General features: G+C 45.1%; 1 protein-coding gene across 2 annotated transcripts in view; it reads left to right on the top strand.

The window, feature by feature from the left end:
- The window catches only part of DOK5 (docking protein 5), a 152738-nt gene that overhangs the window by 136455 nt on the left and 1607 nt on the right, over window positions 1–14676 (top strand). The window contains exon 7 of one of the 2 annotated variants that reach the window (XM_026014692.2): window positions 6971–7091. The exons of the other annotated variant lie outside the window; for it this stretch is intronic. Coding sequence (XP_025870477.1) covers window positions 6971–7091 — 121 coding nt within the window. The remainder of the gene's footprint in view (window positions 1–6970; window positions 7092–14676) is intronic. 2 annotated transcript variants of the gene reach the window in all.

Genomic DNA, 14676 nt, shown 5'->3' with positions numbered 1-14676 from the left:
GAAGGGGCTGGGCAGTCGGCATTTCCCTCACTGTGAACACTGGGAGGTATTTAAAAGGATCTGTGTGTGTTGTTGACGATGATAATGATGGGGGACCATGCTGGGGCCTGGTGTCACTCAGGTTTAAACATCACTTCCCTTGGGACTGATTGACTGGAAGTCACCGCCCTCTAATTTATTATATCATGCATTTTTTTAATAGTCTGCATAGCACATCCTACTATCTGGTTTTATTTTTCTGATGACAGTTTACTGGGATATGATTCACATATGTATTCACATGCCTTACACCCTTTAAACTGTAAAATTTCATGGTTTCGGTACGTTCACATACCAATCACATATGTTCTCAACACCAGTGTCAACTCCAGAATATTTCCATCACTGCCAAAAGAAACCCGTCTCCTGTAGCCATCCCCTGCCCAGCCATAGGCAACCCCACACTAATTGACCTTCTCTTTCTCTCTGGATTTGGCTGTTCTGGACTTTTCATATAAATGGGCTCATACAACATATGGTCTTTTGCAAATGGCCTCATTCATGTGGCATCATGCTTTTAGGTTCATCCATGTGGTAGCAGGTAGCAGGGCCTCATTCTTTTTTACTGCAATCTGATCATTTCTTATGTGTTTAGTTTTTTTGTCTCATTAAAAGGGAAGTTCTGTGAAAGGACACCTGGGTAGCTCAGCGGTTGAGCATCTGCCTTTGGCTCAGGTCACGATCCTGGGATCCTGGGATTTAGTCCCGCATCCAGCTCCCTGCAGGGAGCCCGCTTCTCCCTCTGCCTGTGTCTCTGCCTCTGTCTCTGTGTCTCTCATGAATAAATAAATAAAATCTTTTTTTTTTAAAAGGAAAGTTCTATGAGAAAAGGTGCCTTCAGGCTAAGACAAGAGGAGGGTGTGTCCCATATCACATGGTTCCAGGGGAGCACAGCCTACACTGGAGCACGGTTTCCTTTTCCATAGTCAGCCCCTCTTCCCAGCAACATAATGGTTCTGTGCCTTCGAAACCCTAGCAGTTACATCCATTGATTGGTTGAGTACTTCCGGCCACTGGGCAGCATCTGAACTCACTTAGGCTGGGGTTAGAAAGAAACCTACATGTACTTCCTGCTGTTGAGGGAGAAAGTTCGAGCATTCAAGCACAAGAAGGCATTTGTTTGACTTTCACAAAGTCTGTCTTTCTTCCCTGGTGGGATCTTGTGCTAACATTGCTAATAGAATAAATAAATGTGTTGTCCCTGCTGCTGGACTGTCCTGGCCAACTGTGCGTCTGCACGTAGGCAGATCTTTCCCTAAGGCCTTGCTGCTGATCATCACTTGAATACCAAAGTAGGATGAAGCACAGTCTTACTACCACGTCCCCCACAGCCAGTGAGAGCTGTGGTAATTTACCCTGGACTTAGAGCTTCCACTGGAATTCAAACTTGGGCTAACCATGCTTCCCATTTGCTGAGTTGATGAGCATTGATTTCTGAAAACTGTTCCCTGCTACCTGGGCAAAAGTGGGGTTTGTTCATTCATTCATTCTTCTGTATTTGTAAAGCCGTTGGAGGCCCTAGTGAGGTGTTGGGGATATGGAGATAAAATACATACCACTTTCCAGGAGTTCTTGGTCTACAGTAGAGGTGAGGTAGTCTAGCAGCTATAAAAAAAAAAAGTGAAATGATGGGAGTAAGAACAGAGCATGAGTTGTGCCTGGGTGGCTCAGTCATCCTCTCAGGATCCTGACATTGAGCCCTGCTCAACGGGGAGTCTGCTTGTCCCTCTGCCCCTCTCCTCCCCCCACTCATGCTTGCACATGCTCTGTCTCTCCCCCTCTCTCTCAAATAAATAAATAAAAATCTTTTTTTTTTTTTAATTTCAAAAAAGAAATGGGGCTAGAGATGTCTGGTAGGAGCACTTGATGTCGTTAAGGGAGAAGAGAGAGCAGGAAAATGTTGAGGGGTTCCTGAGCGGACTCCTGAAAGGAAGGTAGGCGTCAACCAGGTGAGAAGTGGGGAGATGGGGTGCACACAGACCACATGCAGCCGGTCTGTCTTCCATGCTCGGTTGGCTCCCTTCTTTTACATTTATGGTTGGATTCACTCATGTACTGGCAAATGTTTAATAAATGGCTCTGTGAAAAAAGCGCATGCCTGTGTACACAGAGTTGGGAAGTGATGTACAGCATTTCTACCAAGTAGATGTCACAGACGCAAATTATCTCAGAGCAGAGATGATAGTAAGACAAACCAGGACGTGATGAGTTTTGAGTAATAGATAGGTTATTACTTGAATAACAGGTATACGATTGTGTGTATGTTATATACACAATTTATTTAACTGTAAATTTGTATAATTTAGTTTTTTTACCGTTGGCTGTATTTAACAACCAGCTCACAAAATGCCCGGAAAATGTAACCCTTGGCTTTTGCAAACTGGTTTGAGCCAACTCTCCTGCATCGTTGATTGGATTCATTCTTTCACTCGGCAAGAGTGTACCGAGCAGCCACTGTTTACCAGGCACTGTTCTGAGAGCTGAGAATACATCAGTGAACAAAACAAATAGCAAAATTCCCTTCTGGTTCTAAAATTCTGATTTGTAGTCACTGATCCTCCAACCAGTCTCGGATCTCCACGTTTCCTTTGCTGTCTCCGAGCGTTGACTTGCACAGATCACGTTCATGGCTCCCTGGGCGTAGCATCCCCACATCTGCTAGTGCACACACATCTGGGCATCGCAAGAGTCTAACATGTAGAAGCAGCAACTAAGGACACCTAGTCCGACCTCAGACATCCTCGGCCCTCCTGCAGACCGGAGCTAGTCTGGGAGATGTACTAAGTGTGCAGAACTACTGGCATCTCAGTGACCCGGAAAGAGACACCTGGGGGTTAGACTGTGTGGGTGACGGCTCCTCTTGGGATTCCTCTCTGACTGTTCCATCCCCTGTCACTCCTGCTGCTCAGATTCTGATGCTGCTTTCCTGTGGTCCCAGGGCACCCAGATTTCCTCTGCTTTGCCCTGATTGTACTGCCTTAGACAAAAGCGCTTTGAGGTTGTAGACTGTGCCTCCAAATGAACAAGCACTTGATGACAAGCTGAATAAATGCACTCTCCATTTATTTGATCAGGTGGCCAAACCTTGTAAGCTTATCATCTCTGGGAAAATCAAACTTCGAATGTTTATGAGCTCATGTAAAGACTGCTCCCCATGTGGCAGCCAAGGTGTTAGGAGGTGAACTGAATTGAACCTTGAACTTGAGTCAATGTGGAGAACCAATAGATGCCCGTCTGTAGGTTCTGAGAGATGGAGCTCAGGTCCTGGGAAGCAGGTGCCAGCTGCCACCTTGCTGTGGGAACTTGGGTGCTAGTTTTTGGGCTTGTTAACCCAGGAGACTGGGCTGGATAGTCCCATAGTTTGGCGTTCCGGGATTGTACTAAATTTTCCTAATAGTTGCAAGATGCAAAATGGATGATTTGGATAATTTTCCTGTCCTTTTAAAAATATATATAGAATTCAAGGATGCCTGTTTTGGTGGACAGGTGGGAATAAGACTGTCAGATATGGTGTCAAGTTCTACTTCCAGCCCCATTTCTGTGTTCACATGGAGTTCAAATGCACTTGATAAATTTAAGAACAATTCATTCTCATATCAAAGTGTATTGGTGCAAAAAAAAAAAAAAAAAACCAAAAAAAACCAACAACAACAACAAAAAAACCTTTGCCTTTTTTTCTAGGCAAGGGAAGCCTGAAATAGCAGGAGTGGAATTATAACCCTTAGCAGGAGAGGGAAAAGCCCTCAATAAACTATTGCCCAGACAGAGCCGCTTCCAGCTGCAGTTTAAGAGGAAATGAGCAGAGGCACCGAAGGCTCTGCCCAGAGAGGTGCATCCCCACCTTGTCCCGCGCTGGCCCAGCTCTCGTTCCTGTGGCTACACACCCAGCAGGACACACCTCTTGGGAAGAGCCTGTGCTCCACCTGTAGAGCCCGGCCTTCTGAAGACAGCATTTCTAACCAAATGTTTTCCTGTGTTATTTTTTTTAACCCTTGCAAAACCGCCAGCCTCCAAGCTGTCTCTCAGAGGAGCAAGGATTTCGGTTAGAAAGCAGCATATGTTCTGAGGGGTCGTCTCAGAAACAGATTTTCCCAACAGTATTGCAGATGGGGAGGTGGTTCAGAAATGTCCATATAGCAGAAATGGCTGTACTTTAAATTTTTATGGTTTGGGGGTAATCTTAACTTTTTACTTCTTAATGTGATATTACTATGATTTTATAAATGTAAAAAAACCAAGCTGTATAGAAGTGTGCAAGGCTAAAAAAAGAAATAGGAGGAAGGATACAACCTTTCTCTCTGTGTATTCAAGATGACCTAATTTTAAATCCTCCAAAAGTGTAGTATTACTTTTTATTTCCACCCCTGGTGTCAATGAGCATCCATTCCCGCCCCCTGCACTGGGTGTTGAGACCAAGGCTCGAGTGCCTTGCAGCAATAAAGAATGAAGATGGAAACTTTCCTGATAGACATCTCCCCGAATGACTTCTCGCCCTTAAAGAATTGCATTGTTAAATAAGATTTTTTTTTTCATTATTCTTCTCCAGAGACAATTCAAATGCCCCTTTTTTCACAAACTAGGGTTTTTAAACCTCAAAGAGCTGAGGAAGACGTAGAGAGAGCCAGGCTGTGCAGTGTTCTTCTCCATGAAACATGATGTTGGTGTCGTTGCATTCTTGTTCCTAAATAAGCTTTCTAAAAATACAGTCAAATCATGCTGGCTTGCAGAAATATATTCACAGCGCTGTAGTGAATAATTTGAAGCGATGGCTATTTCCCAAATGTTTTCTTCATATTAAATTTTTTTATTATATTACCTAGGATCTCTTTTTATTAAGAAAATCCAATAATCAGTACCTTGGAAATCCAGCTCTTTCCCTCCATTTACTTATTTATTTATGTGTTCTGTGTGTGGTTGAATGTCACCGGAAGTCACCCGAAGTCACTGGCAAATAGGTTTCTGTTTCTTTGTTTTTGTTTTTTTGCTCTTAAGCTTTGAGACTCTCACTTGTGCAGAAGTATAGAAACAGCCACAGAACTCTTCTACAAGCTTTGTTCTCGGCTCTTCGCCCTTTGATCTAACAGGACACGTTTAGGGGGAAAAAATGTCCCCATGCAACCTCCTGCTATCTAATTCTACCTGGGGACACATTTTGGTACTTGTCCTATTATGAGAGGACCGAGAATTCAATCCATTGTGTGTAAATGCAACACAGGTAAATTAAATTATCTCTGGAATAAATGGTTATAATCTTTTTTTCAAGTTCAATCTCATCAACTAGAATGAGTTTTGGTCTCCAGGATATGAAGCCTCATATTAATTTGGTTTCACTGGATGGATGGACAGATATTAGGCCTGGATCTGTCATACTGGTGAGGTGTGTAGAATCAAGAGTTTTCTTTAAAAAAAAACCTCTTTAAATGGGCCTTGCAATTCATAATAATAATAATAATAATAATAATAATAATAATTCCTTCATTTTTTCCTACCTAGTTTGTGCTAGGCAGGTGCTAAGCAGTCACTGAACTCTAATACAAGCCAAGTGGGCAGGTGTGTAATGTCACTGCTTCTCATATGAGCAATTAAAATGACATTCCACTAGACACCATGGTCTGGGACTCACTGTTTCCTTAATAATACAATATATAAATGTTTCCTTTTTAGTTGATGGAAATCCTCCTTCCTCTGGTTTGCAGTTGCCGAATAGGTCATAGTGTCTCAGTGCAATTAATCAGGTCCTCAGTGGTAGAGAATCAAGTTTCCACCAGTTTTTCCTGCTTGCAACCTGTGTCCTGCTGCAATGCGTGTGCAGATCTGTGTGTTTCTGGGCACAATTTCTAACACCGAGGTGGGTTATTTGATATTCAGACAACTCCAGGAACTCAAACATTGCAAATACTCACCTCTCCTGTTAATGCGAAATAAAGCCCTACCATGACTGCATTGAGAGTGGGCTGAGATGAGAGGGTGGCGGGGAGGGCTCATGTCACACTCGCGCTCTCCCAGCTGTATTGTCCCCATGTCCCCATGTCCCTTCTACTCAACTCCTACCCACTCTGTGAGGCCACCTTCTCCCTGAAACTTCCCTCGTAAGATCAGTCCCCACAGTGTGTCAGACAGGCCCCTGACTACTCCCCGGCACCTGGGCCAAGAGCCCCGGCTTCCCCTTGCCTCCCTGAGTATCAGGAACAAGGATTGGCCGCTTGGAGGAGCAGACAGGGTTTAGTTCTGATGCTAGTGACAGGTCCCCACTTCAAATCAGCTTGAACTGAAAAGAGGTGATCGGCTCACCTGATTGAGAAGTCCAGGGCTAGTTTCCAGGTTTAGGTGGGATCCACGGTCACCCCCTTTGCTTGGCTGTCTCCCTCTGAATCAGCTCACTGACTGGCTTGCTTTCTCCTCGTTGTTCCAAGACAGGCTCCTGTCCATCTCCTGTCCTCAGCCACCCCGCTTGGTGGTGGCCCATTCATTCAGTGCAACATGCATTTATTGAGCACCTACCGTGTGCCAGGAAATATGCTAGACCTGGGGGAGACAGCAGTGAACAAACCAGGCCACAACACAAAACAAACAAAACAAAAAAGAAGCCCTTGGCTTGCCTCTATTGCTTCTCTCTTCTGCAAAAGTCCCAAGACATGTTCCCGGGGGGTCGTGTGATACTGGCCCGGCTGGGGTCAGCAAGGCCCCCGGGGATCAGTGGTGAGAGGTGGGCTGCGCTGGGTCCAGGGAGGCTCCGCAGAGGGAGCCAGAGGGAGCTGCCACTGTGGCCAGCGCGGGGCCAGCGGATGCTGCTCAGCGACAGAAGCAAGTGGCTGTCCCACCTGGTCGCTGCGGTCCCGGCTCCCAGCCTGCGGTCCCCGGTCTCCCCTGTCGGGGGACTGACCCCTCCAGCCCCGGGGGCACTGACACGTGCTTTCCTCCCTCCCTGCAGCTGCAGATGAAGATGAGCGAGCGGGCCGCCTCCCTGAGCACCATGGTGCCCCTGCCCCGCAGCGCCTACTGGCAGCACATCACGCGGCAGCGCAGCGCCGGGCAGCTCTGCCGCCTGCAAGGTAAGCAGCCCTGGGAGCCCCGGGAGCCCTGGCCTCCGTCGCCGCATCCTGGGCGACTTGCTCCAAATGCAGATGCCTGGGCCCTCCACTCCAGGCAGCCCCTCCAGGAGGTGCCTGAGCAAACCCCCTGGGCCCAGCCCCTGCACGGCGTGGGGGCCAGAGGGCTGCGCTCCGCACTTCGGGAAACGGTCTGGTGCCCTCAGCGGCAGCATTTGGGAACTTGCCAGAATGCAAAGTTTCAGGCCCCTTCTGAGGCCCACAGGATCAGGAGCTCAGGGGCCGGGGGCCCAGCCACCTGTGAGTTCTCAAGCCCTCCAGGAGACTCAAGCTTAGGAAGCATGTGCTGTTGGAAAGAGATGCACTGGGACGGGGTCCTGGGTTCTGGTCCTGCCCGGGCTCCAAGCAAACCCTGAGAAGCCTGTCTGCTAGAACAGTGGCCTCAGAGACAGGATGCAGAAGAGCACACGGAGGGGACGGCAGGAACAATGAGACACAAATTTTAAGTATTTTCCTCTTTTCAAATGCAGCTTTTATGTTGTATAGTTTGTTTGTTTAAAGATTTTATTTATTTACTCATGAGAGACACAGAGAGAGAGAGAGGCAGAGACATAGGCAGAGGGAGAAGCAGGCTCCCTGCAAGGAGCCGGATGTGGGACTCGATCCTGGATCCCGGAATCATGCCCTGGGCCAAAGGCAGATGCTCAACCGCTGAGCCACCCAGGCGTCCCTGTTGTATAGTTATTAAGAATAGCCTGTGCGAATGTCACTTAGAAAAAATAAATAGGCCTACGCGGGGGACCCCGGGTGAAGAACTTTCCAGGATGAGCTGCAAGATGCCAGAACTTTGAAGGGCACACGCTAGACGGCATCTAGTCCATATGCAGAAATTTGCTGAATAAATGAATCTAAGAACAAATGAAGGGCCATAAAAAACAGTGGCCTCAGCTGAAAAGTGGCAACCTCTGTCCCCACGCCCATCAGCCGTCGTTTCAGCGCCCCCTGCTGGCCATCTCTCCCCCAAAGAGCTTTTCCTGTTCTTTTTTCTGGAATTCTGTGCCTTTGCCCCCATCCTAGGCCTCTTGGTCACCTCCAGATCTTACCTCCTGACTCCAAGGAAACCCTCCCGGCTCCCTGATCACTGGCGTGGAATCTTGATGATGTGTGCTCCCAGGACGAGGAGGCTGACACTCCTCTTTATAGTCCTTAGCACAGTGTTCACGCCGTGTTGAATTGTATGGCCAGTTGACTCCTCTTCCAGGAAGCAGTAAAGATTTTATTTATTTATTCATGAGAGACAAAGAGAGAGGCAGAGACATAGGCAGAGGCAGAAGCAGGCTCCATGCAGGAAGCCCAACGTAGGACTCGTTCCCAGGTCTCCAGGATCATGCCCTGGGCCGAAGGCAGGTGCTAAACCACTGAGCCACCCAGCGGTTGGCTCATTTAGGATCCCCTAAATAAATAAAATCCTAAAAAAAAAGAGGCACTGAGGGTACTTAGATTCTCGTCTTTGTGACTCTAAGTCCTGCTCATTAGCAGAGGGCATGGCACACTGTGGATACTCTGAAAATATATCCCGAGTGCCCATGTGAGTGACTACACTCACAAATAACTGATGACAAGCTTACTTGCCAGAACATAACCAGAGAGAGGGAGAGAGAGTTGGGGTAAATCAGGTTGTCACAAAGACCACTTGAAAATTGTATGCCACTGCCTTTATACTACTCTAGCACCTGGCTATATTTTTTTAACATAAAATAAGATAGATAGTAATTATTGGAAGCTTAGAAGAAGCATGCATAACAGAAATTCACACAAAGCTATTGAATTGCTTTGTAACTTGACTTTCCACACTTGCCAAGATGACCTTTACAAAAAAAGTATATCTCTTTAGATGCTGTGTGCCTGGCTTGCAAAACAAAGTTGAGAACCAAAGTTGATGTAGGCGTAGGGAGGAAATTGATAAGTGACCTTAATTCCTGAGCTACAGAGTAGTAATTTGAGAAGTCAGTTTGCAGCAAAGGTGATGTATGGCGGGATTTCCCTAGAATAGCATGTTTGCAAAGGTGCACTGAGGGTGGGATGTCCTGAACACTTGGATATGATGCAGTTTTCGATTTTTTTTGAATATTCCAGAGATTGAGAATCCTCAGGACATAGAAAAGGTCATATGAAGAGCATACCAACCTTCCTATCCTTAACCTATCTAACTATCCATAACCAAAATGAGTAGACATTCATCAGAAATGGTGAGGCCTGAGGGTCTTTTCAGGACCCTAACGGTATAATAATACTTTACAAAATATTTTGGGGCTCCAAAAAAATCTTTTTTAGGTATAAAGAGGATGTTGTGGATACTGTTACACACTGTATCTTCCTAGGGTATATATGACTATTCTGACAATGTCTACCTCTGGGTACTATGAAGGAAACAGCTCTATTTCGAGCATATACATTTTTTTTTCAAGAACAAAGAATAAAATTTGTGAATTTGCCTGCATGCAAAAAGCCCATATTACAGTTGGAAAGCCATACACAGCTCACGGGTCTGGGATGATTGTCAAGGACTAGTAACCCACTAATTCTAAAATAATAATAGTGATGATGTTGCCTCTAGAGGTAGAGCAGAGCAGTACAAAGCATCACAGCAAAGAAAAAAATTTGCATTCTTTGAGAAGTTCCCATTATTTCTTTCTATCAAAACCAGCATGGCACAAATCAAACAACTCATCAAAATTAAATTTTGGTGTATTCCCTTTACTGTTCTTATTAGTAATTAGCCCTATAATCCATCACTCGAAAGTAATGAGATATTATTGTAAAATTAGGTTCAAGAGTCTTGGTATAGATTTTTTCAAGTGATCACAGTCACAGTAGTTCCAGACCAGTAATTTGAAGATAGTGATTTCTTAGTTTCTAGTGAGATTAATGGCAATCGTAATGAGAAGTCCTACCACAGATTTTCTGCAGAGCTGATGGATTATCAAGCTTTGTATTGATGATCTGTAGGGTTTTGAAGATGATTGCGTCCTAGGTTTTGAAGATGAGAGTCAAAACTTCTATTGTTTTTTCTTTGTCCCATTATGATCTTCGCTGAACACAAATTTCCATTTGAGTTCTTACAGTCTCCCTGTTTGGCACACTGATACCACGTGGTGAATATCCTAGTATCTTAGACTATCTGTATGCATGAAAATGGCATAATAATTGCTTTGAGTTATTATTACTTTTTGCTTTATGTCTTTGTACTAATTATTCCATCAGATGATTTGCTTCTACATACTTTTGCTACCTGTGCTTTATTTCCATATTTAATTTGTACCAGTGTTTACTGAGAGATTTCTTCACCTGCATGGTCTGCGTAGATTTGTCTACATTCGTTTTATCTTGTGGATCGCTTTTGGGGCACCAATATTCATTGAGCTACAGGGCCAATATGTGGTCTATGTGTAGAATGGGACTCAACTTACCAGTAATTTATTACTTTAAAAAAAAAGTTCTCAGCTTACCTAAAATTATCTTGTTTGTCAGAGGTGGTCGCTTACATGACAAATAGGATAAGTCCACCTGTTGTTCCTCCTATGCCACCTACCTTCCTCTTTCCCCCCACACCCTGAATAAAGCTGAAACTGGAAAAAAAAAAATGAATGGCATCATTGCCCTGTGTGTGTCGTGTATTGGGCTCACATGGCAGATGAGGTCTTCTTGTTGTGATGGTGTTTGTGAGTTGTGATTCCTCTGGCCAGCTCATTTACCTGGGGGTACTGCAGGATGCCTTTTCCAGATGACAGATCTGGAAGCTAATCTTGGAAGGCATGCAGACTTACAGGGGCATTTGTCCATCTGGTTGGAGAACAGATCATTTCTGCCTTCAAATTTAGTCCTATAGAGCCACCTTCTGGGTAGGTTTGGAATTATTATTACTGTGGTGGGGAAGAGGTGCTGGCTTTGACATGGCCCAGTGTTTGAAGACATATTTAATCATCGCTGCTTCTCCTGCCCCATTTCCAGTTATCCTATAGAAATTCCCTTCTAGGGTTGAGCATATGCAAAATCAACATGTGAAAGATGTTTATCATGAATACTGGAAGAAACTCATGAAAGAGAAGCATTTATCTGGGGCACCTGGGCAGTTCAGTCGGTGAAACGTCTGCCTTCGGCTCTGGTCATGAACCCAGGGTCCTGGGATCGAGCCCCGCATCAGGCTCCCTGCTCAGTAAAGAGTCCGCTTCTCTCTCTCTCCCTCTGCCCCTCCCCCTGCTAGTGGTCTCGCTCTCTCTCTCAAATAAATAAAATCTTTTTTTAAAAAAAGAGAGAGAGAAGCATTTATCAAGTTGAACACTGTAACCACAGGATTCTTTCAGGAGCGCATCGCATAAAATAAGACCGAGTGATGTGTTCCCAAGTGTGTTCCATGGAGCACTAACCCCAGTAGATATGGCCCTTTCCCAAAATAGTATTGTGTCCGGTAAGTTTGGGGGAAATGCTACATGTTAGGTTAAAATGTCTGGAGATTGAGAATGCCAACCACTATTTTCAAGGTTTTGAGATGTCCTAAAAAAAGAACCTGTTTAATTTTGCTTAAACCAGAGCTCTGCAGATTTATTTTTTGCGTGTACATAATGTCTTTTTTTTTTTCACGTACATAAGCGTGAACAGACCATTGGTTGAAGCACTAGGTTTGTTCCTCACAAGTCAGACAATATATATTGGACGAGTGTCTTTGACGAAGATAGCTTCTCTTGAAGACCTGCTGCATTGCAGGCTTTGTACTTACCATACATGGTCTCACTTAGTCCTTAGAGCAGCTACGTGAACGTATACTATTCTCATTTGCAACTAAGAAACTGAGAATTTGAAGGGTTAGTAGTGTGTCTGAGGTCACCTACCTAGAAAGTGACCTTTCTGTCTTCATGCCAGCACTCACTCATTCATTGAGTTGGTAAGGATTCCTTGAGCATCGACTTTATGCCAAATAGTGTGCTAGGTGATGGAGATACACAGGCTGCCAGACAGGCACGCTTCTGCCCTCCTAGAGCCCCAAGTCTAAGGAAGAGTCACAGACAATAATTACACAAATATATATAATTTTAAATTTGGCCCGTGTCACATTGAAAAGAAAGTGTTTGTTAAGGAAAATGTAGCAAAGCCAACGTTCTTGGTTTGGGGAGGTTGATGACAAAGGGACTTTTTTTAGACGGGGTGCTCACAGGAGCCTGCAGCATTTACCCTAAGACCTGCAGTCAGAGGAGAAGCAGCCACACTGAGAGCCAGGGAAAAGCATTCTCCACAGAGAGCTCAGCGACTGCAAAGGCCCTGAGACAGAAATGGGCTGGGGTAAAGATCAGAACGGGGGCCATGTGGCGGGGACATAAGGGGCAGTCGGAGACAGCAGGTGCATCCAGCTTGAACGCTCACACTTCCATCTCAGAGTTATCCTCTTAGGCATCTTTACCCTTACTCCAAAGTGCTCCATTGCTTAATATTTCCAGAAACCTTCTGTTGGAATTGCCTTGGAAGATAGTGTCGCTGGTTTAAAAACAAGAAGAAAATAGGCATCATTTATCAGATTCGACTTTGCATAGTTTTAGGTAGTCAAAGATTGGCACCGGATGTTTGTGTCGTAGTCTCTGCCGGGCATCCTTCATGTCACCGTCTCTGCTTCTCCTGCAACACTTTGAATTGGCAAGAGCAGGACTGTGTTCTCCATTTCAGTGAAGGCAGAACCTGAGACCCTTGGAGGTCAAAGACTTGCTGAAGACCACATGGCTACTGGGTGGAGGGACTGGCATTAAAACTCCTTTCTTTCTTTTATCATATGTTCTTACCTGTGAGCAGAAACTCCACCACCGTGGCTGTTTCAAAGGCACATACCATCGAATGGAAATGGCTCCCAGGGGAGCCAGGGGACTGGTTCCAGCTCATGCAATTTACATTGTTATTTTATTTTATTTTATTTTATTTTATTTTATTTTATTTTATTTTATTTTATTTTATTTTATTATTTATTTTATTTTATTTATGAGAGACACACAGAGAGAGGCAGAGACACAGGCAGAGGGAGGCAGGCTCCATGCAGGGAGCCCGACGTGGGACTCGATCCCAGGTCTCTAGAACCAGGCCCTGGGCTGAAGGCGACGCTAAACCACTGAGCCACCCGGGCTGCCCTACATCGTTATTATAAGGGTGGTAGTTTCCTAGGGCAAGTGGCTGCTTCAGAGACGTTGACATTGGGTTTTCAGTATTAAATCTAATGTAGTTACAGACATGGTCTGTACATCAGTTAAGAGACAAGAGATTAAGATCTGAGCAGAAGTGAAAGAGTAACAAATAAATGAGGGTCTCAGACTCTCATGTCTATGGGATCAGGGAGGACGTGCAAGCAGTGAAACGGGGCACGGTGCGTCGGGGGGTGTGCTGGGGTCCCTGGCGAATCACAGGGGCCCTGGGGCAGCAGATAGGACCGTGTGCCGTCCAGTTTTGTAAGAGAACAGGCAAATCGGCACCTCTACGAAAGTTTGAAGCTATTTAAATATTGACAGGCAATTCTAAATACTTTATGACCTGTGCAGGCCAGAGAACAGGTCTGAACCCAGACACGGTCTACATGACCTTTGCGTGAATTGCAAAAATGTGGGACAGGTGATTCTATCCATTTCCTGGCTTTAAGCTAAAAATAGCACTCACGCCACGCCAGAAAGCCAGCGTGATGATAGAGGCTGCAGGTGCTGTCATTTTTATTTTCATTTTTATCTGTCACTTTTCTCACAAACTTTTACAATCCAAGGAGCTAAATGGATGAAGGCTCAGGAGGGGCTTTGTACTTGACCAGGGATTTGGGTTTTTCATCAACACTGTACACTGTCAGCTTCCTGTGGGAACTTTTATCAAACTGTAATAAAGATGTGCTGGACGTTTATCTGTGGTGCTCAGACTCATTACGTAACCTCTATACCCAACGTGGGGCTCGAACTCACGACCCCGAGGTCAAGAGCAGTTGCTCTACTGACTGAGCCGGCCAGGCTCCCCTTGTGTTATTTAAACTCATTAACACAGTTGCTCTGTGTTACGGCGTGTGTAGTGGAAAGAAGATGGAATTTCTGTACAAAATGGTTAGGAGGTCGGAAGAAATGATTTCTTGTCATTTGAGACATCTGAATATTCAAGCTTCTCTAATCATCGCCGCCGTTGTGCGCAGGCGACTGTCTCACTAGGTCTGTCATTTCCTTAAGGCTTCAGATTTGAGGCTGGCGAATATGCAAATCCGTGACTTCTTGACGGGTCTCTGTGGAGCTCAGGGCTGTTTGTGACAAGGTGATGGCGTATTAACTAGGCCAAAATGCCACCATAAACCTTTTTGGTTTGGCTCATTGTTTAAAAACATCACTGAAAAAAAATAAAAATAATAAAAAAATTAAAAATAAAAAATAAATAAAAACATCATTGTTCTGAATGTGTCCTGCAAGGCATGTGTGCTCCACGTAGCCACAGCCACGCTGCTGTGTTAGGTGTTGACCACACGTTTGGTCCCCAGGAATGCTGCATTCTGGGCGCCCGGGTGGCCCAGTCCCTTAAGCATCTGCCTCCA

This window comes from Vulpes vulpes, chromosome 14 (genome assembly GCF_048418805.1).
Source record: "Vulpes vulpes isolate BD-2025 chromosome 14, VulVul3, whole genome shotgun sequence".
In the NCBI taxonomy this organism is placed as follows: domain Eukaryota; kingdom Metazoa; phylum Chordata; class Mammalia; order Carnivora; family Canidae; genus Vulpes; species Vulpes vulpes.
The sequence above is the reverse complement of the archived record's forward strand: the minus strand, read 5'-3'. Positions and strand labels throughout refer to the sequence as shown.